This window comes from Bactrocera oleae, chromosome 3, assembly GCF_042242935.1.
Source record: "Bactrocera oleae isolate idBacOlea1 chromosome 3, idBacOlea1, whole genome shotgun sequence".
Taxonomy (NCBI): Eukaryota; Metazoa; Arthropoda; class Insecta; order Diptera; family Tephritidae; genus Bactrocera; species Bactrocera oleae.
In genome coordinates, this window is record NC_091537.1 from 12445767 (window position 1) to 12471518 (window position 25752).

The 25752-nt window shown below is 41.0% G+C and overlaps 1 protein-coding gene across 9 annotated transcripts in view; it reads right to left on the reverse strand.

Moving 5' to 3' along the window:
* The window catches only part of Msp300 (Muscle-specific protein 300 kDa), a 186188-nt gene that overhangs the window by 96453 nt on the left and 63983 nt on the right, over positions 1 to 25752 (reverse strand). For 7 of the 9 annotated variants that reach the window (XM_070107521.1, XM_070107523.1, XM_070107517.1 and 4 more), the window contains 8 exons: positions 12348 to 25547; positions 11902 to 12055; positions 11676 to 11836; positions 10245 to 11213; positions 9947 to 10120; positions 8838 to 9075; positions 5425 to 8207; positions 224 to 529 (listed from right to left, as the gene is read on the reverse strand). In XM_070107521.1, coding sequence (XP_069963622.1) covers positions 224 to 529; positions 5425 to 8207; positions 8838 to 9075; positions 9947 to 10120; positions 10245 to 11213; positions 11676 to 11836; positions 11902 to 12055; positions 12348 to 25547 — 17985 coding nt within the window. The remainder of the gene's footprint in view (positions 1 to 223; positions 530 to 5424; positions 8208 to 8837; positions 9076 to 9946; positions 10121 to 10244; positions 11214 to 11675; positions 11837 to 11901; positions 12056 to 12347; positions 25548 to 25752) is intronic. The other 2 variants (XM_070107524.1, XM_070107522.1) reach the window with 1 other exon arrangement.

Below are 25752 nucleotides of genomic sequence, written 5' to 3' on the forward strand. Positions count from 1 at the left end.
ATTTTGAATTAATTAAAATGATTAATAATACAAACGATTTTATCATCAATAACAAACAAATGTGTATGCTAAATATAGTAATTTACACGATTCTAATTGTATACACACACATATACACATACATACATATATATATATTATATACTTGTATATTCTACTTTACTCCTTCAACACTTAAGCCTTAAGTTTATACACGTACGAGTATTTATTAATAGACACTTACCTGGATGGCATTCTTTGTATCTTCCAAATGACGTCGCGACCTAACTACTGGGTCGACATTGCGGAATTTATCTCCCAAGCGGCTAATTGCCTTCTCCCAGCTATGCAAGTGATTCTCAAATTCGTCCCAACGTTCAGCAATGCTCTGCAACGAATCGCGCCGAGTCTCGAGTCCTTTCAACAATTCGTTCCACAAACGATTCAATTCGGCGTTATCCTGTTCAATCAGCTGACGATTGCGTGCGTCGGCTTGACGTATAAGGCCCTGCGCCTGCTGATTGGCGAGTGTGATGTCACTAGTTTGGCTCTGTTGTTGTTGTTGTTGAAGCAGCATAACGTGTGCGGAAGTGTGTGTGTGTGTGTGGGAGGGGAGAGAAAAAAGTAAAAGCAAAAGAATAGTTATAAATTAAACATATGTTTTCATGTGCACATGTTGGTTGTATATATGTATGAATAAACTTAATTATTATTGCAAACAATATCTTGTTATTGGTAAAAAAAAAAATAATAAAATTGTATTTTAGCATAAAAAGTGACAAAGCTGTTTGTACTCTTGTTAGTTTTAAGCCAAAATTTGTCACTTTAACGCACTATACAAATATTTTGTGGAAGTTTTTAACTGCAAAAATTTGCTTTGGAAACTTTTTTTAGACATTTTCAATTTTCTAATAAAAATTTTTCATAAAATATTGATTTGGCGTTTTTAAAAAATTTCAAAAACGAAATTGTGAAAGTTTTTAATTACAAAAATTTGCTTTGGAAACTTTTTTTTAACATTTTATATTTTCTAATAAAAATGTTACGAAATATATTGATGTGGCGTTTTAAAAAAATTTCAAAAACAAAATTTTTACTTTTGGCTGAACACGTTGGCACTTGAACCTCCTAATTACGACGGAGATTGAAAATGCGTTTTTTGAAAATTTCAAAAACAAAATTTTTACTTTTGGCTGAACACGTTGGCACTTGAACCTCCTAATTACGACGGAGATTGAAAATGCGTTTTTAAGAAATTTCAAAATAAAATTTCTATTTTTGGCACTTGAACCTCCTAATTACGAACAGGACAGCGGTTAAAGACAGTATGTATGTGTGTGTGTGCGCAAATATGCACTTCGGCTCGTTTCGTTATTGCGTGCCACGCAAATTACACAATGAACACATTTTTGCCGAGGGATTTCTGAATATTCGTAGGCGGAAAATATATCTATGCACACCAAACTGGAACAAGCTGTGCGGAAATTGACAGCGAATTTTCACCTTAAATTCAACAGAAACACCAACAATGGCGGCGCCGGCTCACCTGAAAACTAATTTGAATGCTTCGAAAACTGCAATTGATTTTTCAACACGTCACCGCGCTGCACTTGGCAGTCTGCTATACAATGTGCAGTTAGTTTTTTTTTTATACAATTCGATTGCACCGTTTTGATATTTCGGAAAACACTTCACACGTTACACTGTTACTTTATATTACACGTACTTTGAGATGTGCGGTTTCTCAACTACATATATACATGTATGTATCTATGTACCTTTTTGTATGTATGTGCGTGTATCTATGCGGGCCAGCGCGGCGACAGCTTGCGGTACTGGCGACGTGTTTCCACAAATTTTTTTCTTTTACAAATAAATATTTATATTTCACCTCTGCTTCTTGCTCTATATACTTTTTCTATAGTTTACAGCTTTTTTTTTCAATGAAAAATTTTAATGCTGTTTTAATTCCAGCTTTGACTTGAAGCACTTTTTCACTTCGTCAATATGTGTGTGTTTTTTTGTTTTTTCTATTTTATACGATTTCTTGCACTCTTTTTCCTTTCCTTTCCGTTCTGTGATGACGACACAGAAATTACACTTTGATTCTTTAGGAATTCGAAATTCACGCTCGTTACCGACGAAGTCTCAACTGGAAATGATTTCATGCGCCGCTCAAAAAATCGCTAAAACTCAAAATGCCGAGCTCATAATGTCCGTAAGTAAGTGAGTAGCTACGTGTGCACAATTTGGTGTTTGCTAAAGAGCGCTTCGTACTGAGATACACCTTAGACTTACATATTACATAGACCCAGGCATACATACATACATATATATATGCGTATGTGTACTGGTATGAACCACAAAGCAGTTATTAAAAAAGTAATAAAAGTCGGTAAGGTGGGCGGCATATACGATGATGCATGCCTTCAACATTTACAGAGCGCCAAGCGTACGAGAGCGCAAACTTACAAACCGCGTAGAGCACACTGAGACCGCGGCTAACAATGTTCGCAAACAAAAACAAAGAATTGTGTATAAAAATGAGCAAAAAACACACAAAAGCCGGCACTCGCTGTCTGACAAGGTGAAAGAGTGAATAAGTGGTAGAGATGAAAATGTAAAACAAAGCACGAAAACACGTTCTCGGCAAGCGAGAAGTGACCAAAGCCTATGAAATCAGTTAAAATTTTTTATTAAACATTGCATAAAATTGTGTTTATAAAGGATAAGTTTAGGGAACGGCGCGAACATATTTGGTTTGTGGAGTAGTACACTACACTATCAGATACTCCTAAGTCTATTAACAAGCTCATGACTATCACCACTATGGCCCATAGGTTCAAATTCCGAACTCATACTTTTTAACAGCAGTCATCTACCGACAGACGATGTCGAATATTTGGATGCATTTGGTCTGGAGAAGTTAAAGTACATTTTTGCGGTAATAATGAAGGAGCACACCATAAATAGGGTAATAAAATTTATTTAAATAGTGTTTTATTGGTATTAACTGAGAAAATACTTTACATCGATTCACTTATTTAAAGACACTTCACTTATTTAAAGATTTTAGGCAACCTAAATCCTCTGAAGAAACCTGAAAAAAGTAGCTCAACATCACAAGTCTCTAATATCTCACAAGCCTTCCAAGAGCATGTCCAATATATGCCACAATCGAAATAGCTGGACAACCCGTGCTTTTCGTACCCAGATCGAGATATGCGCCGAAAAACTTATACGAAATTTATATTATCAACGAGTAGCAGGGTAATAGTGCTCGTTTGGATATTTTTCAAAGATTGTAGAGCCGACCGAAACTAGACTTTTAGGATAACAATACAGTAAGGCTAAATACAAAAAGTCTGGGTATAATTTTGGTATTAAGAAACGGCAAAAAAATATCGAGAAGACTTTTTCCAGCGAGAGACCAATAAAAAAATGTTCCTTACAAAAGCGCACAGAAGAAAGCATAAAGCAATTATCAACACTAGATTTTCGTACTTGTTATAATTTACACGCTTCTAGTTCGGTTTTTGAAATCAATGACCCCAATTTTGCTTTGTCATTGAACACTATTAGCTGCGAGCCCCTTTGATCAGTTAACGATTATCGATAAAAAAAAGAAAATCACCGAAGAAAAATTGCATTAAACCTAAAGAAAGTATGCAACATACAAGAAAATAGAAAATAAGCTAAATTCACGGCTTAGAGCTAGCAACCTTACCACAGAAATGGTAAAAGTTAATACCTAAGTAGACTCAAAGCAAAGTCAAAATTGTTGTAGCAAAAAGAGATTTATTGTCGACGAGAAAAGCTTTCTTTAACGCATTAACCTTTTTGCTTATACGAACCAAGAGCTGGCTTAATTAGCAAGCATACATGCGCATAAACCTCCAGACTACACATTAGGAACCACAAAGACCGAGGTGAAACTCACAAAATTTTGATTGTACACAAAAAACATGCCGGCATGTGCAGTTTCCCTCGAGCATTCGGCAGACATTGGCACACACACACACATATATACTTATATATATATATAATATATATATGGTATACTAGGCCACCAAAAAAGCCGGTGACTTTGACGCATGCAGTCGGTGGGAAAGGCAATGCGACAAAGAGCAACCACTAAGTGCAACCAAGTGAGAAGTGGAAACAAAAACAAAAAAGATGAAAATTAAAGTTGAAAAGCGAAACGATAAATGAAATACAAAGAAACAGCTGACCCGTGCGGCGAAACAGAATGTAAGAATAAGCCGACGCGCTTCAGTCGGCCAGTTAACCATTCGTTGTTATGTGTTAACAATTCGCCATAAATTCCAGCATACTGCGGAGCGAGAGCGCACTGCAATGCCGCACGAGTGGTGAGTCGGCGTTTGTATAATGTGGAGCGCTTTTGAAACCGCGTGGTGCTGCCAAATTTATAGTTGATAGCAGACCAGCCCCACTCTAAACGCAAGTGCCAAGGAATGCTCAGTTAAAGAATCGTACTCTCACGTGAGCATATTTTCGCTCCACGAGTATACCGAAGAGTCATCATTGTGATAGCTCGGCGCCTGTTGATGGTGATAATAATGATGATGTCATTTGGCCAACACGCTTCACATACATATGCCCGCACATTGTTTCTCGTTCTATGTGTGCAAATGTGTTGGCATGGCTTTTGTACTCTGCTATCATAGTTAACTTTAGCGACATGTGCTTCCGCACTATGCTCACTCGGTTGTTGTTTTATTTTGATCACAAATGCTGGTCGAAACCTTCATTTAAATGCTGCAAAACAAGCGAGCGTGATGAGGCAATTAACGTAACCGAATTTCGCTCTCTTAACACTTTCGTCTGTGCGTTTTTATAGCGTGTTCTTATATCCTGACCTGTCCAGATGGGTGTGGTGCGTGTTGCTGGCACTGCACCGTAAAAGGCATAAATGGTGAATACAACAAAATGTGCCGAACAACTTTTCTAACAACTTTTGCCGGCCGGCAGCCAATTCGTGCAAAATAAAAATAAACGAAAAGTGAAAAACGCAAACCGGAATGAAAAGGCCAGACGAAATATACATATGCCGAATGTGGAATGCTTGTACGAGTACAGTGGTCTCAAGTCGATTAAATTTCGTTTAATTAAAAATAAAATTTGAAATGAATTTTAAAAATTAAAAAAAATTAAAAATAATAAATGAAATAATATAAAAATACAAAATAAAAAAAAAATATATAAAACGAAAAAATAAATAAATCAAATGAAATAAAAATAAAATAAAAAAAATATATAAAACAAAAACAAAAAAAATTAATAAAAATATAACACAAGAATCATAATTTGAATCTTAAGCAAAGCAAAACACTAGAAAAATACTGGTAACTGCAACCCTTAAATTTTTTTTTTCAAATCGTATTTGAATAGTTAAACCGTTATAATTTCAAAATTCACACTCACCTGCACATTGCCGATGGCATGTGTCAATTTCTGTATATTGAAATGCAGGCCAGCCAGATTCTGTACGGGCTCATCGCTAAACTTGCTGCGTTCAATGGTTGCTTTAACGCGCTCCACCGATTGCTGGTACTCACGCCAACGCTCGACCTCTTTCTCCAATTCGCCTTGCTGCGATTTGGCAGTTGCAATGGTATTGGCCAATTTAGTTTGATGTTGCGCCAATTCGCGTGACAATTCCGACTGTTCGAAGCTGCTCAGCGAGGGCCAAATCTTATCGGCAGCTTCTTGGATTTGTTTATGCACCAAATTCTTAATTGGTGTCTCATTGCCGAAGAAGATCTTATGTTCTTCCAAGTCTTGTACAAGATTTTCATAGTCGATGCCATGTTGGCTATTCTGTAGGCGTGTCTCAGCTTCGTGGACCCAATCATTGAATTTGGCCACCAATTTCATGTATTCAAGACGTGAATCGCGATTGTTGATCAAGTATTTCTCGCGATCTTCAAGCTCTTGTGGCAGTGAGGAGACTAATGAGCGACCTTCGGATAGCATTTCAACCAGCGAGCCGGGCATACCAACCTCTGTTTTGACGCTAGCATTGATTTTGTCGAATTTATCGAGATATTCCTGAATTTCGTTGCGTAGTTTGTGATGTTTCTGAATTTCATGTTCTACAGATTCAGGATCACGATCCAATAGAGGACGTGACTTGGCAGACGCTTCATTATTATGCAACCAGTCGAGAATTTCTGACAGTTCAGCAGCCATTTTGCGATGGTGTTCGAGTTGTACTTGATGTTTTTGACGTTGTGACTCGACTGCCTTGCGCAGGTTTTGTAGTTGATTCTTCAGTGATTGCAACTGTTCAGTAATGCTGTTCTTGTCGGCAGCAGAACCCTCCGATGCAATCTTCTGACCCTTATCAGTAGCAGAGGCCAACAGACCCTCACATTCTTGTATCTTCACAATAACATCGTCGTACTTGTTGATTTTGTCCTCCAAACTGTCCGGCGAATTCTCAATATCGAGTATGACATCAGTGTACTTCATGATGAAAGCAATAATCTCATTGATCAGCGCAATGAATTGCTCACGTAGCAACAACAATTGACGCAGATGAGCCAGTTGATCCTCAATCAATTTAATCATGTCATCCTGTTGCTGTAGTATACTCTGCAACTCGGGTAGATCATCCATTTGTATGTCACCCATTTTGTTCTTGCTATCCTTGAGTTCCTTCAATATACCCTCGTATGCGCCCAGCAAATCTTGTACATCCTCGATCTTTGAGCCGATCGGTTTGTTGAGCTCACGCAAACGTTGCTGTATTGTGTTGAGGAATTGCATGCAGTCAGCTAATTTACCCTTGGCATCCTTGTATTTCTTGATATGATCGGAAAGCGTATTTACGCGATCCTTAATGTTCTGTGTCACTTTACCGTAACGGTCCTTCAAGTTTTTAATGTCGTCGTTTAGTTTCAACTTATCAGGGTTGCTTAGCGTGGGCAATATACCCTTGCCTTGGTCGGCCACATTGTTCATTAAATCAGCCTTGCTTTCGGCATCCTCGAGCAATTTCTTGTAGTGAGCCATTTGTTCTTCCAACACCGGTACACTGGTTGTACGCAATTCACCAGAAGTGGCGGTTTCCATCTCATTCAACCAATCGCTCATATTCTTCATAGCATCCTCGAACGATTTACGTCCCTGCAGAAGATCGCTCAAAGCTTTAGCTCGTTTGCCGCTCTCATCCTTTAGGGTTTGATAGTCGCCGGCTATTTCATCAAGTATTTTCTGCAAAGCTGCTCTGTCTGCTTCCGGACAGTCCTTCATTATATTCGCCGCTTGACGTTGTACATCGCTCAACACCGAATCATTGAATTGCTTCGCTTCATCATCGTACTTCTTGTTCTCTTGTATTTTTTTCTCGATTTCGGATGATGGCAGTGGGTGGTACACAGGCAATTTACGTACTTCGGCAATCTTCGATTTCAACCAAGCGCGTGCCTTCTCCAAATCAACTTCCAACGCTTTACGTGCTTTAGACGCATCCAGCGCGCGATCTAATTCACTCTTGAGCACTTCAGATAGATTCTTTTGCTCAGAATTCAATTGACGCAGCGCCGACTCAAGTTGTGCGTATTCGACTGGTTCAAGCTCGGGCTGCATATTGGCAATACGTTTCTCCAAAGCGTCAGCTTGTGACTTCTTCGCTTCGGCCTCCTTCATGATACCCTTAATAGCTTGTTGACGTGCCTCAGCTGCTTTCGGTTCATAACCCAATGCAGTGGGTGTTTGCAGCTCTTGTATCTTATCCTTGACCCAGTTATGTAACTGTTCGATTTCACCCTTAGCACCCTCAACGCCTTTATTGGTAACATCCAGCAGCTGTGACTTGCGATCGATGCGTTTGCCGAGATCTGCATAACGGCGATCCAATGATTTCATTTGTTCTTCCACCTGTTGGCCATCCAAATTGCTAATAGCTTCGACAACTTGTGCTGCTTTGCCCTTCAGCTCTTGGATTTTGTTCGGACCTTGCTCTTCAAACTCTTTCTTGATTTCATTAATGGCAGCCTTTTTCTGGGCACAATTCAAACCGGAACCTTTATCCAATACATCCATACGTTTAATGAGCGAATCAAACCAGTTTTGTACATCCTGTACACCTTGGCGATAGCTATCGATATCATTCTGACCTGCTTGCTTCTTAGCAATAGCGTTCATTAACTCGGACTCGAGTTTGTCGAGGTTGTCGTCGAGATCAGTGTCCTCATCGGCCACTGCAAAAAAAAATTATGTAAAACATTAGATCGTAAAAGTACAGCGTAAGAAAATATCAAACCCTTAAAAGGTGAAGCGTTAGAATACTGCTAAGAGCGTTACTAAAAATAGAAGATTTTGAAACAAATGGCATTGCCACAAAGTTTTTAACGAGCTTTGTCGATTTAGACATGTCCGCCTGTATATATGCGAACTAGTCTTGAGATATCGTTCTGAAAATTTGCCTCTGTTCTTCTCTTACCAAGGCGCTGCTCATTTGTCGGAACGACCGATACCGGACCACCAAACCAAATAGCTGTCATACAAACTGAGCGATCGGAATAAAGTGCTTGTATGGAAATTTTTTCATTTGGCGAGATATCTTCAGGAAATTTGGCATGAAATATGGCCTAAAGCAATAATGCAATCTCCGAAGAAGTTGTTTTGATCGAACCACTATAGCATATAGCTGATATATAAACTGACCGATCGAAATCAAGATAAACATCTTTTTATACTTCTTTATGCTATTAAAAATGAACCTGTTAAGGTTTTATATAGTAGCTTTATCATTCGTAGCAACCGAAATTAACGTATTTTCCTGTTATTCATAATTTCACATCGAAACTAATACGTTATCAGATACTTACATGATCCAGTCATCTCTAACATCAGTTGTGAACGCTTATCACCAATCGAATTCAGCAAGTCATTCATGGCAACCAACTCTTGCTTAGCTGCTTCTGGACGCAACTTGCATGGCCGTGTTAGCCAATCACTAACAGTTGTCTCCTGTTTCTTAACCCAATCTTGGAGCTCAGCGCGTTGTTTCTGTTGTTGCTCTAATTCACTCACTGAAGCGGTCAATCCACCCAAATGGGATTGCACCTAAGCAAAAGAGTTAAATAAATTTGATTTATAACTTTGTTGCTAAAACAATATTAGCAGGCATTATGAACCCAACCCGATCCAACCTAGTAGCGCATAGGAAAAAATTTTGCCCGGAGAAACCTTATCGAAAGTGTTTTATGTACAGTGTTGTTATGTGTATTTATAGCAAATTGATGAACAGAATTTTGTTTCATTGGCCAAATAAGTAAGTAAAGCAGCTTAAATTAAAAATTTAGTATGCAGCTAAAGCATTAGTAGAAGCAACGCATTTTCTGCAAAGCTGGCTTGAAAAGCAACTCAAGCGGCAAGGGACTTACCTTAGTGATTAATGCATTAAGCTTAGTTACACGCTCGCTATTGGAACGCACTGGATCATGCGAAGCATTATTGGTCTCTGGTAACTCAAGAACGACATCAGCTTTGGCGGCGATGTTGCTTGAGTACTGTGCTCGGTTACTCGGCATCTTTGCGGTATTTAAGTAGGTCAGTTTTTTTAACGGGTTTGGCGAAAGTTGTGGTTAAGCGGGCGGATAGGTATTTATTGTATTGTTTATTTTGGTTGATAAATGGCAGTGTGCATTATTGTTGTGTAAGTGCAACGGTTTACAAAAATCAGGAAAATTAATACAAAAACAAAATACATAGGTTAAAAGGAATTCTAAATTACACAAATAAATTATTAGTAAATTAAAAAGGTATTTTAAAACACATGTATTTAGCAGCAGGTGAAACTGCTCGGGTTTGTGTACTTATTTGCAAAACAAAAATGCGGTACAGCATTTACTGTTTAAGGTCTACATAGCTTTACTACATTCTGTTGTTTTTTTAGCAGCAAATTTCCCCATATAATATTTGCCTAGCCACTTACCTGATCCAACAAATCTTCCAGCTTGGCGCGCACAATGAGCTCACGCTCGGGTATGGTTTGCATGGCAGACTCTAGTGGTGAGCTGGGACGGCTGATGGAGGCAGTGGCAGCTTCACAAGCCTGCACAGCGGCAGCGAGCCGGGACTTTTCGTTGTTTAGTTTGGTTTGCAGATTCTTTATTATAAAAAACGACATAACATTAAAAAATTTAAATAAATATATTGTAAACAAATACTTAATTAAGCCTAAAATATTATATTATATGTAAAATCTTAGTAAATATTTGCTTTGCACTCACCTGCGCACACTTCAATTGCTGTTGCGCCAGCTCCAAACTTGTCGCGGGCGCATCCAGCTCATTTTGTATGATCGGTTCATAGGCCTCCAAATTGCGCATTATACTATCCAGTGTGTCTTCGTATTCCTTGAATTTGGCCAAGGACTCATGCAAGCGATTCCTAATCTGCACTGAGGTCTGCAACAACGAGTTGTAGCTGTCCTGTATGTTCTTCAGCTGTGACTCGACAGTGTCGCGAATTGCTGGTGTTGTCGGCTCATAACGTTTGATTTGTGCTTGTCCTTTTGAATTCAAATCGTCCAAATTGGATTGATACTTTTGAATTTCATCCAGTAAAGCTTCGTGTTGCTTGATTTGTTCTTCAGTTTGTTCGCGATTCGAAATGAACAACGAATTGTGTGCCATCAATTGGAAGGAAATTTGCAACAGCCATTTCTCGATATCCTGCAAGCTCTGATGATAGGCATTGTAGTCGGCCATTTCGTTCTCCAAACTCTTAATGTAGGCTGCGCAATCGTTCTTTACTTTCTCCCAACGTGTCTGCTTTTGGTGTACCGCATCTACTTCGGTACCTAAGCCCTTGGCTTCGCCTAGTAGATTTTCAATATCAATGCCCTTTTGTTTGATTTCGTTTTGTAGTGTCTTGTAGCGTTCGAGTAGTGTCTTCATTTCGCTTAGTTCACCCTTAGTGTCGGGCACAGTTTTGAGTGTGTTCTCAGTATTGACGAGCCACTTCTCGAGCTTATCACGATTGTTGGCAAAGTCGGACCAGCGATTTTGTGCTTGCTTCAAGTCACTCAACTTCTGCTTGACAGCTAGTCCCAATGTGTCCCAATCTTCACGTACTTTAGTCATCAAATCACGCAGTACCTCTTGCTTGCCTTCGGGAGTTATATTCGATGCTTTCGTGTACGCCTCTTGTACCATACCGAGCAAATGTTGACCCTCAGGGAGACGTGACGCCAAAGACTGTGAAAAGAGTGGAGAAGTAGGTTAAGAATTTTTAAGGTGACCTAATATATAATCGTTATCGACTAGAAGAGACTGTAATATCAGTATCCCCAGGAACATACGAAAAGCAGGCAAAAAATACAATTTTGTCAACAAAGGCATATATTGAAGTGGAAAAAGTTCTAGGAAACTGGAACTGTTTAGGATTCACTCTGAATTCAAGATAGTATACACGGCAGCCTTAGACGAGGTTCTCGAACACTGTCTCCATTGTGGATACATACAATAAAGCTTACTATGAGAGTAAACCTGTTTCATTTTAACTTTGGCTCTACCACAAACAAGGGTTGGGGTGAGTTAGCTGTAGTAAAAGTCCCAAAGTCCAAAAATACTGTCTTTTAGTTATATATAATTTTCTAACACAAGTACTTGCAAATTCCTTCCACCTAAAAAGGGTTTATTAAATCTGTATGAACTTACGTTGACTGTCTCCAGTTGTTGTGCGATTTCGCTAACATCACCATCTACAGTGCAGCCATCAAGTATTTCTTGCGCTTTCTCAATCCATGCGTCCATTTCCTTCTTATAATTCAAGAACTCAGTGTGATCTGACAGATTCTTTTCGATTTTGGAAACGAGACCTGAAAAAAGAAGATAAAATTGTTAGTCAATTCAGTGGGCCTTTAATCTGAGATTAAGCATCCACCTTGCGCCAGTGTAAGCAGTTTAGTGTAGTTGGACTGGGTTTCCACGGTCTGATCACGAACTCGAGTGCATGCGCTATGTTCCATAAGCAATTCACAAGCATCGTTCAGGTCTTCGACATTGTCCTTCTCCGCTACAACTTCCTCCAATAGTTTCTGTGCAGAAAATCAAAATATCAGTTAATGTAAAGTAGATATTCGGTTGTTTATTTCGTTTAAAAGTTATTACTCGAATTTAGTGATTACAGAAATTTATTTTATTTAGATCTGAAAAGCATTGTGTTTTGTACACTGTGTTTTGTGGGTGAGTCGTTCTAGGATTATGTGTAAGTTTACGATGACTGCTCGCAATAAGCTTAGTTGATTAGTTAGTTACAATAGGTGCACAGCTTACGTGAATGGTTAATACATAGGGAAAGTGTTAGTGGAGACACATGAATGAACTTACCTTGGCATATGCCAAGTCGTCGGGTGTTTTATTGTCGGCTTCGCCAGCGGTAGCAACACGTCGGCTAATATCTTCAATCCATTTGTTAATCTTAATGAAATTCTGCAAGAATGAATTCCACAAACCGAGGCAGGTTTCCAAATTGGAACGTGCATCACGCACCATTGCCTGCAGTGCCTCCCATTCGGCTACCAATTGTTTGATTTCTTGCGAGACGGTATCTTGACCTTCATTACCACTTGTGGCAATCACTGCTTGACTCAATTCTTCACAGGCGTCCAGCAGTGATTTACCCTCGACCATGCTAGCTCCAATATCACCCAATTTATTGAGACGCTCTTCTACTTGTGCCTTCTCACCATGACAGTCAGCACACTGTTCGATCTCAATACGTGTGCGTCGCAGCCAATCTTGTATTTCATTGAATGCTTGCTTGTATTTGTCATGGTTATTGACTTGATTTTCGAGCGACTCGATGATTTTACCAACGGTCTCTTGCAAGTTCTCATATTTGCTGAGACCATCGCTGAAGTCTTTACGGTCAAGACTGTTATCTTCGTTCAAGCGTGTGTTAATCTTCTCAACAATATCATTATGACCGTTTATATCACGTTGTATGGCACGGAATTTCTCCAATGCGGCACGCTTTTCACTTAAATCGTTCAAGAACTCGTCGCTCGTCTTGACGCTCGGTTCGACATCTTCAAGCCATTCGGTCAGCAGCTTAAGTAGTTTGTAAACTTCCTCCAATTGTGACAGACGATTTGCCAGTTTCTGACGCACGTCATTCATGTCGACAAGCAGTTTATCGAAGTCTTGTTTCAAAGTTTCAGTGTCCTCTTGCACTTTGGTAGCACCACCTTGTTCAGTGTTCATGATTACCTTCTCTTTCAGTTCGAGCAGATAACGTAGCTTGTTCTGACCCGACTCAAAGCCTTGACGCAGATTTTTAACAGTGTTGAGTTTGATTTGTACCTCATTCAGTGTGCCAGGTATTTGTGCACACTCCTCAAGTTTCTCGCGTGTAGCTTCAATCCAAGATTGGCATTCCTCATACAAAGTGCGATGCTGTTGGTGTTCTTGATAGTGCAACTCTAAACGACGCATCACTTCCTTGGCCAGCGCTAGTAGAGCATTGTATTTGGTTGTCAACTGCATAATGGCGTTGCTGATGCGTGTGTCCGAGCAGGTCTCCAGCAGCATTTGTGCCTTCATATTCAGGTGATCTAAAGTTTTCTGCCAGTCGAAAAGCGTTTGCAAATGACCTTGGAACTCTTCCAACACCACCTTTTTGCGTGTTAAACTGTCTTGTAATTTGTTGTAGGATTGCACCAATGCTTCGGTTTTGGTAAGCCATTCTAATGCTTCGCCATATTGATCTTGGTAGTCTGACCACTTGACAATACCAACTTCCAAATAATCCTTAGCTTTCGTGAGTGCATCTACGTAGGCATCGAACTCTTCTTGCAACAAACCAACTTCTTCTTCAATAATCTCGCGATCTTCTTGTTCAGCATTGCGTGCAGCGCTCTCACCCTGCATTAATACAGCTTCCAATTTCTTTTTACCTTCTGGCACTTCACTTTGCAGAATCTTCAGTTGATGTGTTTTCTCAGCCAGTGCTTGTTTATCGCCAGTAGGCTCTGAGCACTTGCTTAAACGCTCCTTAGCGCTGCGCAACCATGCAGCGAACTCGTTACCCGCATCTATGAGTGCCTGGAATTCGTCGATTGTTGTCTTTTGCTTTTCATATAGATCCTTTGCTTGTTTGGTGAGTGTTTCATATTTGTTGGAAATTTCTGAGGCAGGAGCACCCTGTTGTAGGTCGGACGCCTTCGAAGCCACCGATTGTATCATTGGTTCGAAAGAGACTATATCTTGCACAATATTATTAGTTTGTCGTAGATTCGCTTTACGTTCACTCAAACCGGATGTGAGACCAGGTTGACCACGTTTTGACTTCACAACCTTCTGGTCACAAGCCTGTTGCAACTTACTCTCACGATCGGTAATCCATTGTTGCAATTGTGAATAGCTCGAGCTATAATCGGCCCATTGAAGTAGGTTGGTTTCCAATTGTACCTTGGCGGTTGACATTTTCTTAACTAACCTATCCCAATCGTTCTGCAAATCTCTCATTTCACTGTTGATCGTATCACGACCATCGGAGCGGGTGTTCCTCACCACCTTTTCGCCGTTGTTGATCGCTGTGTGTACCAGGTTCTGTCCAATTTCACGATTGCTTATCAATTGTTGAATCTTTTCTAGCCGTTTCTGCAACAGCTCTTTCGAACCTGCGCTGGAGGATTCACTAGCTTCGCGTATTGCAGCTTTGGCATCATTTATCCAGTCTTGCGCAGCCTTCAAGTTCGCGTTATATTCACGATGTTGATCACGATTAGTCTCAACTTTCTTTAACACATCCTTAGCAAGATTGACTTGAACTTGATACATTGAGTTCAAGTGTCTCAGCTGGTTGTTGACGTAGGATTCCAAGTGTGATTTTAGTAATCCCGCAGAAGAGGCATTAAATTTGTCAATATCTTCTTTGCCATTCTCCAAACGCGCCAAAACTTCAGCCATATCAGCAGCTTGCTTCTCTTTGTCTGGCAAGCTTGGCGCTAAATTCAACTTGTGATTCTTTACAAGTATATCGATTTGTTGAAGCCATTCAATTAAGCGCTCATACTCATCCTTGTAAGCGCGCCATTGCACCATAGTTACCTCCAAGCTTTCCTTTTGTTGATTAATCTCACGGAAGAGTGACTCAAAACTATCCCGCAATGCGCGTATATCATTACGAATGATTTCTTGTCCCTGTGGTGATGTGCTTGTCAATACGACCTCACCAGTATGAACCAAATGTTCGACCAATAGTTCACCTTGTGCCTGTTTGTTTAACATGGCTTCAGTGGCTTGCACTGCATTCTCAATGGCCAATTTGTCGCTTAGACTGCTCTGCTTAAGAGCAGGGAACTTCTCACGTGCACGACTAATCCAGCTAACCAAATCGTCATACGCTTCCTTGTAGAGACGATGATCTCTATATTGATCATGACGATCGGAGAGCAATTTTTGTGTGCGAACATATAATTCGTCAAAGGTGTCTAGTACTTTTTGCGCTTGGAACGCGGCTTGGCTTTGCTGTCCGCTAGCAATCATCTCCTTAGCCTGCACTTTCAGTGCATCAACGTCGATTTTCTCTACGCGCACCTTCTCTTCGGTGGCCTTGATGCGGTCGAGTTGCGCACGCTTCTCAGGCATGGTAGTTTGATTTTCAGAGAGTTCTTTTAGTACATTCTCAAGCCATTCATTGAATTTGCGTACATTTTGTACCTGTTCCAAGAATCCTGACCATTGAGTTATAGAGTCATCCAAGGTGGCCTTTACATCGATGATACGTAATGTAATATTAGACCACAATTCTTGTAGATCGGTCAATTTTTTGTTGATCGCTTCGTGGCCAGTCGGTGCTGTATTGGCAAGCACATTCTGTGCCAATTCAACAATACTAAGTACTTTTACAGAACCTTCATCCTTCAATAATATGATATCTTGTATGGTTGCCAACTTCTTATCCAACTCTTTTTGACTCATAGAAGACATATCAGCGCAATAATCCAATTTGTCTTTGATGCCATTAATCCATGTGGCGCATTCAGAGACGGCGTTGTCGAATTCCTGATGTGAAGTCACATACTGTTGCCAACGATTATTCAGTTCTTTTACTTTGAGGAATATCTGCTGATACTTGGTTGTTAATTCAGGTCCAGATGAGCGCATGCTGGAGGCACCTTTCAGTAATAGCTGACCTTTTTCGGAAACGCTATCGATTTCCAGCTCCTTAGCACGCATTTCACCTTGCAAGTTCTTTAATGCTTCCAACTGAGCCTTCTTTTCATCGAGCGTTGGCTTGAGATCAATCGCGTGTAATTTGTTGTCGGATTCTCTAATCCATGCCAAACATTGATCGCGTAATTGTTCATATTCCGCCCATTGTTGTAAGCGATTTTCAATAGCTTCAATGGTTGATGTAATGGCTGCGATTAGACCTTCCCACTCTTGTTGTGTGGTGTCGATTTGTGACTTGATGTTTGTCTGTCCACTCTCGACAGTGCCAGGAATAACCTTCTCACCCAGAGCACGCACTTGATCGACACGTGGAAACTCATCCGCCAAGCTGTCTTTGAGGTTCTTCAAACGATCCAAATTTGTATGGAGTGAAACCTGTTCCAAATCCAAATCGCCCCAATAGTCAATGGTGTTATGTGTGGCCTCAATGTACTCCTGTGCTTCCATAACGGCTTTAGTGTATTGTTGATGATCACTCACAATGGCTTCATAGCGTTCCACGAAGTTTTGTGCACGCTTATGTATTTTAGCAAATTGTTCGACAATTTCTTTGGTAATATTATCAACATGGTCATTTTGCTCTGGCAAATTGCTTGCGATTTCTTGCAAGTTCTTCACCTCAACTTGATGATTATTGAGATCATTGAGAATGTCACGATATGTTTGCAATTTGGCGCGTTTCTCGTCCAAAGTTGTTTTCAATTCTATATCGGTTGGTAGTGTTTTCTCGATTTCGTTCAGCCAGTTTTGCAATTTCTCGGCGATTTCATCGAAACCAGACCATTTGGACATCTTGTCCTGTAACTTACGCGAAGTAATTGTTACATTGTCATAGAGCTTATCGAAAGCTTCTTGCAGCTCTGCCAATTGTACGCGTATTGCCTCACGACCTTCTGTGGCCGTTGAAGGATAGCACTTCTCACCCGCTTCAATGGTGCTGTTCAACATCAACGAAGCATTGGGTTGTTGTGTCAACAGCTCTTGAATTGCAGTCTGTTTCTTCAAAAGATCGTCACGAGAACCCACCTGCGATAGGTCACTAGAGTCATCGTATTTCGCTTGAGCGTTGGCTAGAAAATCTGAACACTGCTTGTATTTCTCATTGAATTGTTGATGATCATACACAGATTGTTCACATTTCTTGAGAATCTCTTTTGTTGTTGCTTGTATAGACTGGAAGCGTGAGGTAACTTGTTGAACATTAACGGCAATTCTAGTTTCGCCTGAACTTTGAATGAGCTCCGAAGAATCGTCTTTCATTTTCTCAAATTCAATTTCATTCTGACGCAAGTTCTGCATTAGTGATTGGAAGCGGTTCAATTGTTCTTCTTTCTCTTCCATTGTGGACTTGGGATTGTAATTCTTGAGAGCATTCTCAGCTTCACTCAACCAATTGATCAAACGATCCAAGTTCACTTCGTAATCGCTCCATTGCTGCAGACGATTCTCAAGACCGCTCTTCACATCGCTGAGCGCAGCGCTGAACTTATCGAAATCGGCATGCAAATTAGCCAGGTCTCGTGACATCGCCTCTTTGGAACGCGCCGGCAACAACTTGGCCTTCTCATCAATATGTGCGGACAGATTTTGTAGTTTTACCACACCTTCGGGTAAAGCATCTTGAATTTCACATATCTTACTTAGGCGCGCTTGTAAAGCCGGCTTATTGCCAGAATAATCCGAATAGCCGGTCAAACGATCCCACAAATTCTTTTGATAATCCTGTTGTGCCTTCTGCAATTCACTGAACTGTTGATACACATCGAATGCTTCCTCGAGCTCACCAAGCAATTTGGCGCAATCGCCCGCTACTTTCTCGTAGCGCTTGTTAACATCAGCGACGGAATTCTTGATCTCAGCGGCATTTGCTGGTACCGTGCCCTCCAACAGCACGGCAGCCTTTTCGTTCACAGCTTCAATGATGCGTTTATGCGAGTTAATATCCTGTGTGGTAGCTTTGTATTTGTACAATTTGGAGCGTATTTCCTGCGCACTTGTCCAAGTGCTGGGATTTTCATTCTGCAATACCTTTTCAATTTGATCCAACCAGTTGACGGTCTGTCCAAGAATATCATGATAGCTTGACAGCTGCACACTTTGTGCCTCCTGCCGTTTCTGCAGATTACGTATACCTTCATCCAATTTATCCCAACGCTCGTGTATGTCACGCAGATCTTTACGTATCTTCTCACGACCCTCAGTCGATGTTTCGGGTAATGCTTTTTCACCAGCAGCATTTAATGCGCTAAATAAGGTTTCAGCTTGTTCTTTTTCAGAGAGTAGAACTTGCAAAATGTTAGCGGCTTGTGAGGGTTCGTTTTTCAACGCATTCTCTAGCTGATGTTCGATTGGTTGGAGCCATAGATCAACTTCATTGTATTTGTCTTGATATATTTGATGATCGTCCACCAAATTCGACCAGCGATTGACAACTTCCTTGCTCAACACTTGCAACAGTTGATAACGATTTGTGATCTGTATAGTTAGTGTCTTCAGTCGTTCGGCGCCGCAATTATTTAGCAATGCATGTGCAGCATCTGCAAAAGCATCAATTGCCTTCTCCTTTTGCAAAATCAGATCTCGTTGTATTTTATATTTCTCGAGTTGTTCCACCTTTTCGTGCAAAGTAGATTTCAATTGTTGTTCACGGAAGACACCCTCGGATTGGCGGCACCACTTCGTTAATTCTTCAAGTTTGCTCTCGAAGTCATTCCATTGTTGCAGCACATCCTTTTGTTTGCCTTCGATGCCTTCGATATCATCAAAGTGACTCTTTATGGTTGTTTCGAGTTCATCGATTTCCTTTGCTAAGATCTCATTACCCTTTTCTGAAGTGTTGGCTTTAACCTTGTCGAATTGCTGACGTATATCATCGACTAGCTTCTGTGCTTGCGGTTTATTCTGTGCCAACTGCACCAAGGTCTCAATCTTACGCTTGATGTCAGCCTTTTCACCATAGGCATCGTCACATTCCAACAACTTTTCCTTCTCACCAGATATCCAAGTTTTAGCGGCTGCCACTTGATGGTTTAGCTCGGTGTGCTCTTGTACGCATTTTTCTAAATTGTTTAGAATTACTTCTGATTTTTCTACGATGCCATTGAATATTTGTTTAAGCGATTGCAGGTAAACATTTAGCGTGTTGTCATTGATTTGATCAATCAAAATCTGCGCCTTGTCGCACACACTATCCACCAGCACATTATGTGTGGTGATTTCCTGGTGAAGTAACTTGTGGTTCTGGAGTTGTGCTCGCTTTTCTTGTAGTGTCGTCTTTGGCTCGGTGTGGCTCTGCATTGCCTTATCCACATCCTTTAACCACTTCGCCAACTGATCTCTGGCAATATTGAAGTCGTTGAATTGTTGTAGGCATTGATCGATCTTTTGCGTGGCCGCATTCAAATCATCGGAGTAATTATCCCACATAGTACGTAATGTACGTAATTGCTGCCGAATGATCTCGCGACCATCGGGGCTTGTATGTCCGTACAGTTTTTCGCCACGATCCACCAAGCTCTCGAATGCGGTGGAGTCGTTGATACGTTTATCCGCCATCTCTCGCAACTTGTTCTGACGATCTTGCAACACATTTTGGTCACCAACAATCTCACTATTTTGTAACAATTCTTCTACGCATTCTTGTAGATCACTTTTGAAAATCTCATAATCAGTATCAAATGTTTCGTGATCTTTTGTGTAGTTGACATACTTCGCAATAGATTCCTTGCAGAGATTTTTCAAAGTTTGATAGCGTGTATTTAAGCGAGATAATTTAAGATTCAAATCGGTTTCACCTTCAATTTCACGACCCTGATCGAGTAGATCATTAATGGACGTAGCACGTTGTTCAATGTCTTTGGCGATGTTTTTTAATTGTGCCAAATGTGCTTTCTTCGTGCCGGCCGTACTTTTAAGACTCTGATTCTTTACAACATTCTCAACATCCTTCATCCAGTTATCGATCTCATCGATTATCGACTCAAACTCATCCCATTTGGAACACAGCTGTTTCAGCTTGACGAGTGAGTCTTGACAGAGCGTCATGAAGTCTACCCACGCTTTCTTCGGCTCCTCAAAGCTGCGTAACAAAGCAGGATGACCGTTGGGATGTGTTTGTGTTAGCACTGTATGTAATAGCTGCTGGCATGTATCGAATATAGAGTCACCTTCAGGCTTATGTTGCAATAGATTTTCAACAACAGTCAACTTTTCTTCTGCGCCTTCTTTTTCGAAAGTTGTCTCATTCAAAATGTCAATGGCTTCAGATTTGATGGTATTAAGCCAATCCTGTGCTTTCTCCAACACCTGATCGTATGCCTCATGTTTAACAACCTGGTTACCAACCACATTGATCCGGTCGGCGATCTTCTTTGACAAACCATTATACTCTTCAATAGACTCTTCAGTCTTGCGTTCGGATTCATCATCGCATAGTGTCACAGCCTTATCATGTAACTGTTTGAGTGCATTCTTATGCAAAGTAATCTCTTGCAACTGTGTCTTGTAATTCTGCAAAGCACTCTTCTTAGCCGCCAATGTGGGATAAAGTTCGTCAGCAGCAGCGACCTTGGCTTTGGATTCATTGAGATAGTGTGATACTTGGGTGTAACTCTCTTCAATGGTTGTCTTCTGTATCAATACTGCTTCAACCTGTTGCAGAAGCGCATTAGCCTCATCACGCAAATAGTCATAGTTTTCGCGTATATTACGTAACTCCGCACGTATCTTTTCACGATACTCAGGTGTTACTATGGGATACAATGCTTCGCCAATATCCACAGCATTATTCAATAGAATTTGTCCATTATCGAAGGTCTTCAAATAATTCTTAATTGTCTGTAATTGCTGGGCAGTGGCCGAAGATGAGCCGGGCGAACCCATACGTGCCAATTCCTGGAATTCAATCTTGGCATCAGACAACCAATCATTGAATTCTTTTGCGGCAGTTACAAAATTATTATTCGCACGCTTTGCATTATGCACTTTATCAACGTAGCCGGCCAAGCTTTTCGCCACAGTCTGGTAGCGCTGTAACAAATGCGTGACAAACTGACTAATACGTGCTTCAGGATTTTTCTCCATCAATAACTGCGAAGTCTTCTCCAAATTCTTTACAACCGGCTCATGTGCCGCAATATCCTGCTGCAACAATGCGAGTTCTTGCAACTTTTTCTCGATTTCTGGCACATTGACTTGATTGCTAGTCTCGGCCTTGATGCGTCCCTCAACATCACGCAACCATGCGGAAAGCTCCTCATTGGATTGCTCATATTGCGACCATAAATCCACATTTTCATCGAGCACATTCTTGATTTTGTCGAAACTATCTTGCAGTGCTTTCATTTCACCGTTCAACAATTGGGCGTCCTTTTGTAGGTCTTTCAGGTTTTGTGGCGATTCCACAGCTGTTAGTAGCTCCAAAGATTTACCAATATCGGCATTGCGCTTGTGACAGTCATCAATCGCTTTGCTTACCTCTAAGAGGGACGAGCGTTTCACATCCAAATTGTATTTATCACTCGTCGACTCTGGCTGACACCATGCGACCTTCTCGCGTTGTGTAGCAATTATACGTTTTAGCATGCTCACTTTGTCAGCATGGAATTTCTTAAGGAATTGCAAAAGTGATGACTCGATCTTCTTGGCATGTGTATCGACAGCCTCGAAGCGCTTTTGCACATTATTCAGCTCTTTGGGAATGATAGACTCGCTGAAAGTGGGATATTGCGAACGCATCTCATCAACTCGTTGCTTGATGTTGTCAATTTCATTAGCACTATTGTCTAATTCGGCGCGCAATTCCCGGCACTTAAGTAATCGTTCCATGATTTTGTTCGGCTCACCGGACATGTCATCACATTTGATTAACTGTTCACGCAATTTATTCACTTGTTCGCCGGCGTTCTTGATTCTCTTTCGCAAGTCTTGTTCTTGCTCATTAAAGGTAGAGGTTACAGCTTCCAAACGTGCTGCATTCGAATCGACCTCTTGGAACTGTGCAGTCAGTAGTTTATTCAATTCAGTAAGCGATGGAATTTCCACGCCATTGTTAATGCTTACAAGCTCACGACTCTTATCGGCAATAGTGTCCTTCAATACTTGGTAAGAAGGCAGTTCCGCGTGGAATTTGGTTAGACGCATTGGTCCGAACTCGATTTCGATTGAATTATCAGCGGCATCGCATAAACCTTGATTAGTTTCACTTAACCATGGTAAAAGTTCTTTTTTAGCGTCTTCGATCTGAGACCAAATGACAGCTTCTGTTTCATAGATATGTGCATTCTTTGCAGTCTTATCGTACAGATCTTGCCATTGTTGTTTGGCTGCCTTAACATCGTTGGCTATTTCTTGCGGTACAACCTCACCGATTGCATCAAATAATTTTGCCACATTATTGCCGCGACGCTCTAAGTCATCAAGATTCGTCTTGGATTTACGTATTTGCTCCATAGTTTTACGTGTTTTTTCTGCGGCCTGTTGCAACTCCACCTCGTCGCGTGGTTGTTGTGGTATAGCGTTGAAGAGATCTTCGGCCTTCTTCAGCTCTTTTGCGAACTTATCTTTAGTATCGGCATATTCGCGTAGAGCTTGACTGATCAAATTATACTTTTGTATGCGTTCGGCGATTTCATTCTGTAGCGTGTCATAATCTTTGTCGAAGAATAAAAGACTCTCCTGTATGGCTGGCATACTAGCGATATCTTCACGCATCAATATAGAACCTTCATCATGAAGACGATTCTTCATGTCAGCTTGTCCTTTGACAACTTCATTAAGCGCAATTAAATCGGCTATTATTTGGTCAATGTTATCCAAACCGGGCTTCTGTGTAAGAATTTTATTCAATTTAGCACGATTGTCCAACAACGCCTGCCCGAAATTTTGACCGAGAGTTTGGAATTTCTCTTTGCGTACATTCATCTGTTCTGCCTGTTGTTTTTGTGCTTGAGAACGCAGCTTAAGATTATCTAATTTGTTTTCAACATCATTAACAATCTGTGAAGCAATCAATGGTTTACGTGTCAAAGCGTCGCGCAACTGAATGGCGGGACTTTGATCGATCTCCTTGGCTTGTGCTTTCCAATAACTTATTGAGCCACCAATTGTGTCGATTTCATTGATAATCTTATTAAGCTCTTCAGTCTGCGGACCATCAGGTTTCTCTAGCTGATGTTTCAAATAATTCAGATGACTTTCGGTTTCATTCTTCCAGCCCAGAATCTCTGTCCACTTTTCGAGCGCAATCTTCTTCTGCTGCAAGTTAGTTTCAAGATTCTGATAGTTAACAACCAAACCAGTGTATGAATCATTCAAAGATTTAGCTTCTTCAGCCGGCGCTGAAAGTGACAGCTGCTTAACTTCATCATAAATGGCATTGAAACTGGGTTTCTTGTCGGCGTGCTCTTGCATCAGCGCATGTATTACATGTAGGCTGGTCTCAACGCGCTCTGGATTAATCTCTTCAACTTGTGCGACTTGATTACGCAGCTGATCCATCCAGTTGGAGAAGTTCACCATTTTGGCGTTGAAGTCTTGACGCGCAATAATTGCGTCCGACACTTCGTTGATGTTGGCACGTGTAGCCTCGGATAACTTTTGCAATTTGGCTTTCATGCCATTTACGCGATCTTTGAGCGCAACTGCGCCCTCTGGCGCTAAATGCAAACTTATTTGATCGGCTGACTGACCGAGCGCGACGAGTTTCGCTTGTTGTTCCGAAATTTCATTATTGAACGACTTGAGTTTAACGAGTTCCTTTTCGAGCTTATCAACATGTGGTGTATTGAGCACAGCTGGACGTTTGCCCACCAATTGCTCGCCTTTGTTAACCCAATCTTCGAGTTTGGCTGCATCGGCATCGAATGATTTCCAATTCGCGACCAGTTTTTCCAGCTTACCACTGGCTTGCTTGGCATTTTCATGAACTGATGTCCAGCGAGAGTGCATGGCATCTAACTCGTCAGGGGCATTGGTTTTGCACAGCATTTTATGACTAATGTTTGAAATGCCTTGGAGTCTGTCTAACTGCTCAAGGCATTGTGTTTCGAATTGTTTGGCATTTTGTTGCAATGCAACGGCTTCTTCAAGTGTAATGGGCTTAGGAACTATTGTATTTACCTTGATTTCACTTTCCTCAATAACGGGTTTGATTTGCTGCAAACCAGTTTGATACTGTTGCCAATTCACCAGGTCCTCTTGCACAGCCTTTGCTTGATGATCGACATTGCGGTTGATAGCGCTCAGCACCTCTTGTAGCTTGGTAATTTCACCCTTAAGACGTTTAGCCTCAGCAATATTACCCTCTTTCGGCGCCAGTTCGGCAGCATCCGAAGCCAAAATGTCCAGTTGTTTCATACGTTCGCCAAGTACGCCCTTGAACGCGTTCACCTTCACTACACGCTCTTCTGGTGTGAGATCTTCAGACTGTAATGCCTCAATACTCTTCGGTGCTACACGGTTTGCCCATTCTTGCAACTCAGACAAGCGCGACTTATAATTATTCCACTTGGCGCTATAGTCCTCCAGATAACCAACGCGATCTTTCACATGTTCCATTGTATTGAAGAACATCTTCTCAACCTCAGTTACCTCTTTCTCCAATATAGGACGCTTATCGGCAGCGGCCAATGGCGCCAATTCGGCTTTCAAGGAGTGCAATTTGGGTAGCAGTTGATGGGAGGCTTGCTGCAATTGTATATTAAGCTCACGCTTGGCATGCAAATCTTGACTAACATTCTTTGGGTCGGTCTGCAATGGTGTTAGCGCACGCAACTCCGTTTCCGCTGTCTGCAGCATTGAAAAGATATCGTTCTTCTGATCGACAAAGTCATTCCACACAGCTTGTGTACCCTTGAGGGACTGCAGTTTGTCAGCGGTTTCGGTGTATGCCTCATTCCAGCCGGTTTCCAAGTTCTTCACCTCTACATTAACGAAAGATGGTGCATGCACGTCTTTACTTAAATCACGGCCACGCTGCAACATTGACATGATGTGTGGACGTTGATGATCAAGCTGGCTAATGGCATACTGTTGCTCTTCAATCAGCTTGTTGACACGTTCAAGACTCTCTGGTGGTGGTATATTGGTGGCTTGCTCCTTCACTTTGCTAAGCAGACAGACAACCTCGTGCACCTCACGACGATATGTGTAGCACTTGGAGAACACCTCGGTCTTCACCATTGTTATTTCAATGGTGGGTATGAGGTTCTTATAGCGAGCAATTAGATCTTCGAGTTTTTTCTGTTCGAGATTGGCCTCATCTTCGCTGGCGTAGCTAAGTAAGGAGTCTAGCGTTTTCACCAGCCATTTCATGTCCTCCCTTTTGTTATCTGCTTCTTGACAGATTTTCTGAAAATAAAGCCAATTAAATATTAATGGAATTTCTTAAACAAAATCAGGGTAAATAACAAAAATTTTTAAAATTGGTTATTAGTTTTTACCACAAGTTCCCTGAGCTGCGTTAATGGATTTACAATGAAAATTGTATTAGTATAATGATTCACAATTCGTTTGAGTTTTGCGTATGAAAAAGCTATTCTGTGGATTTCGAAGT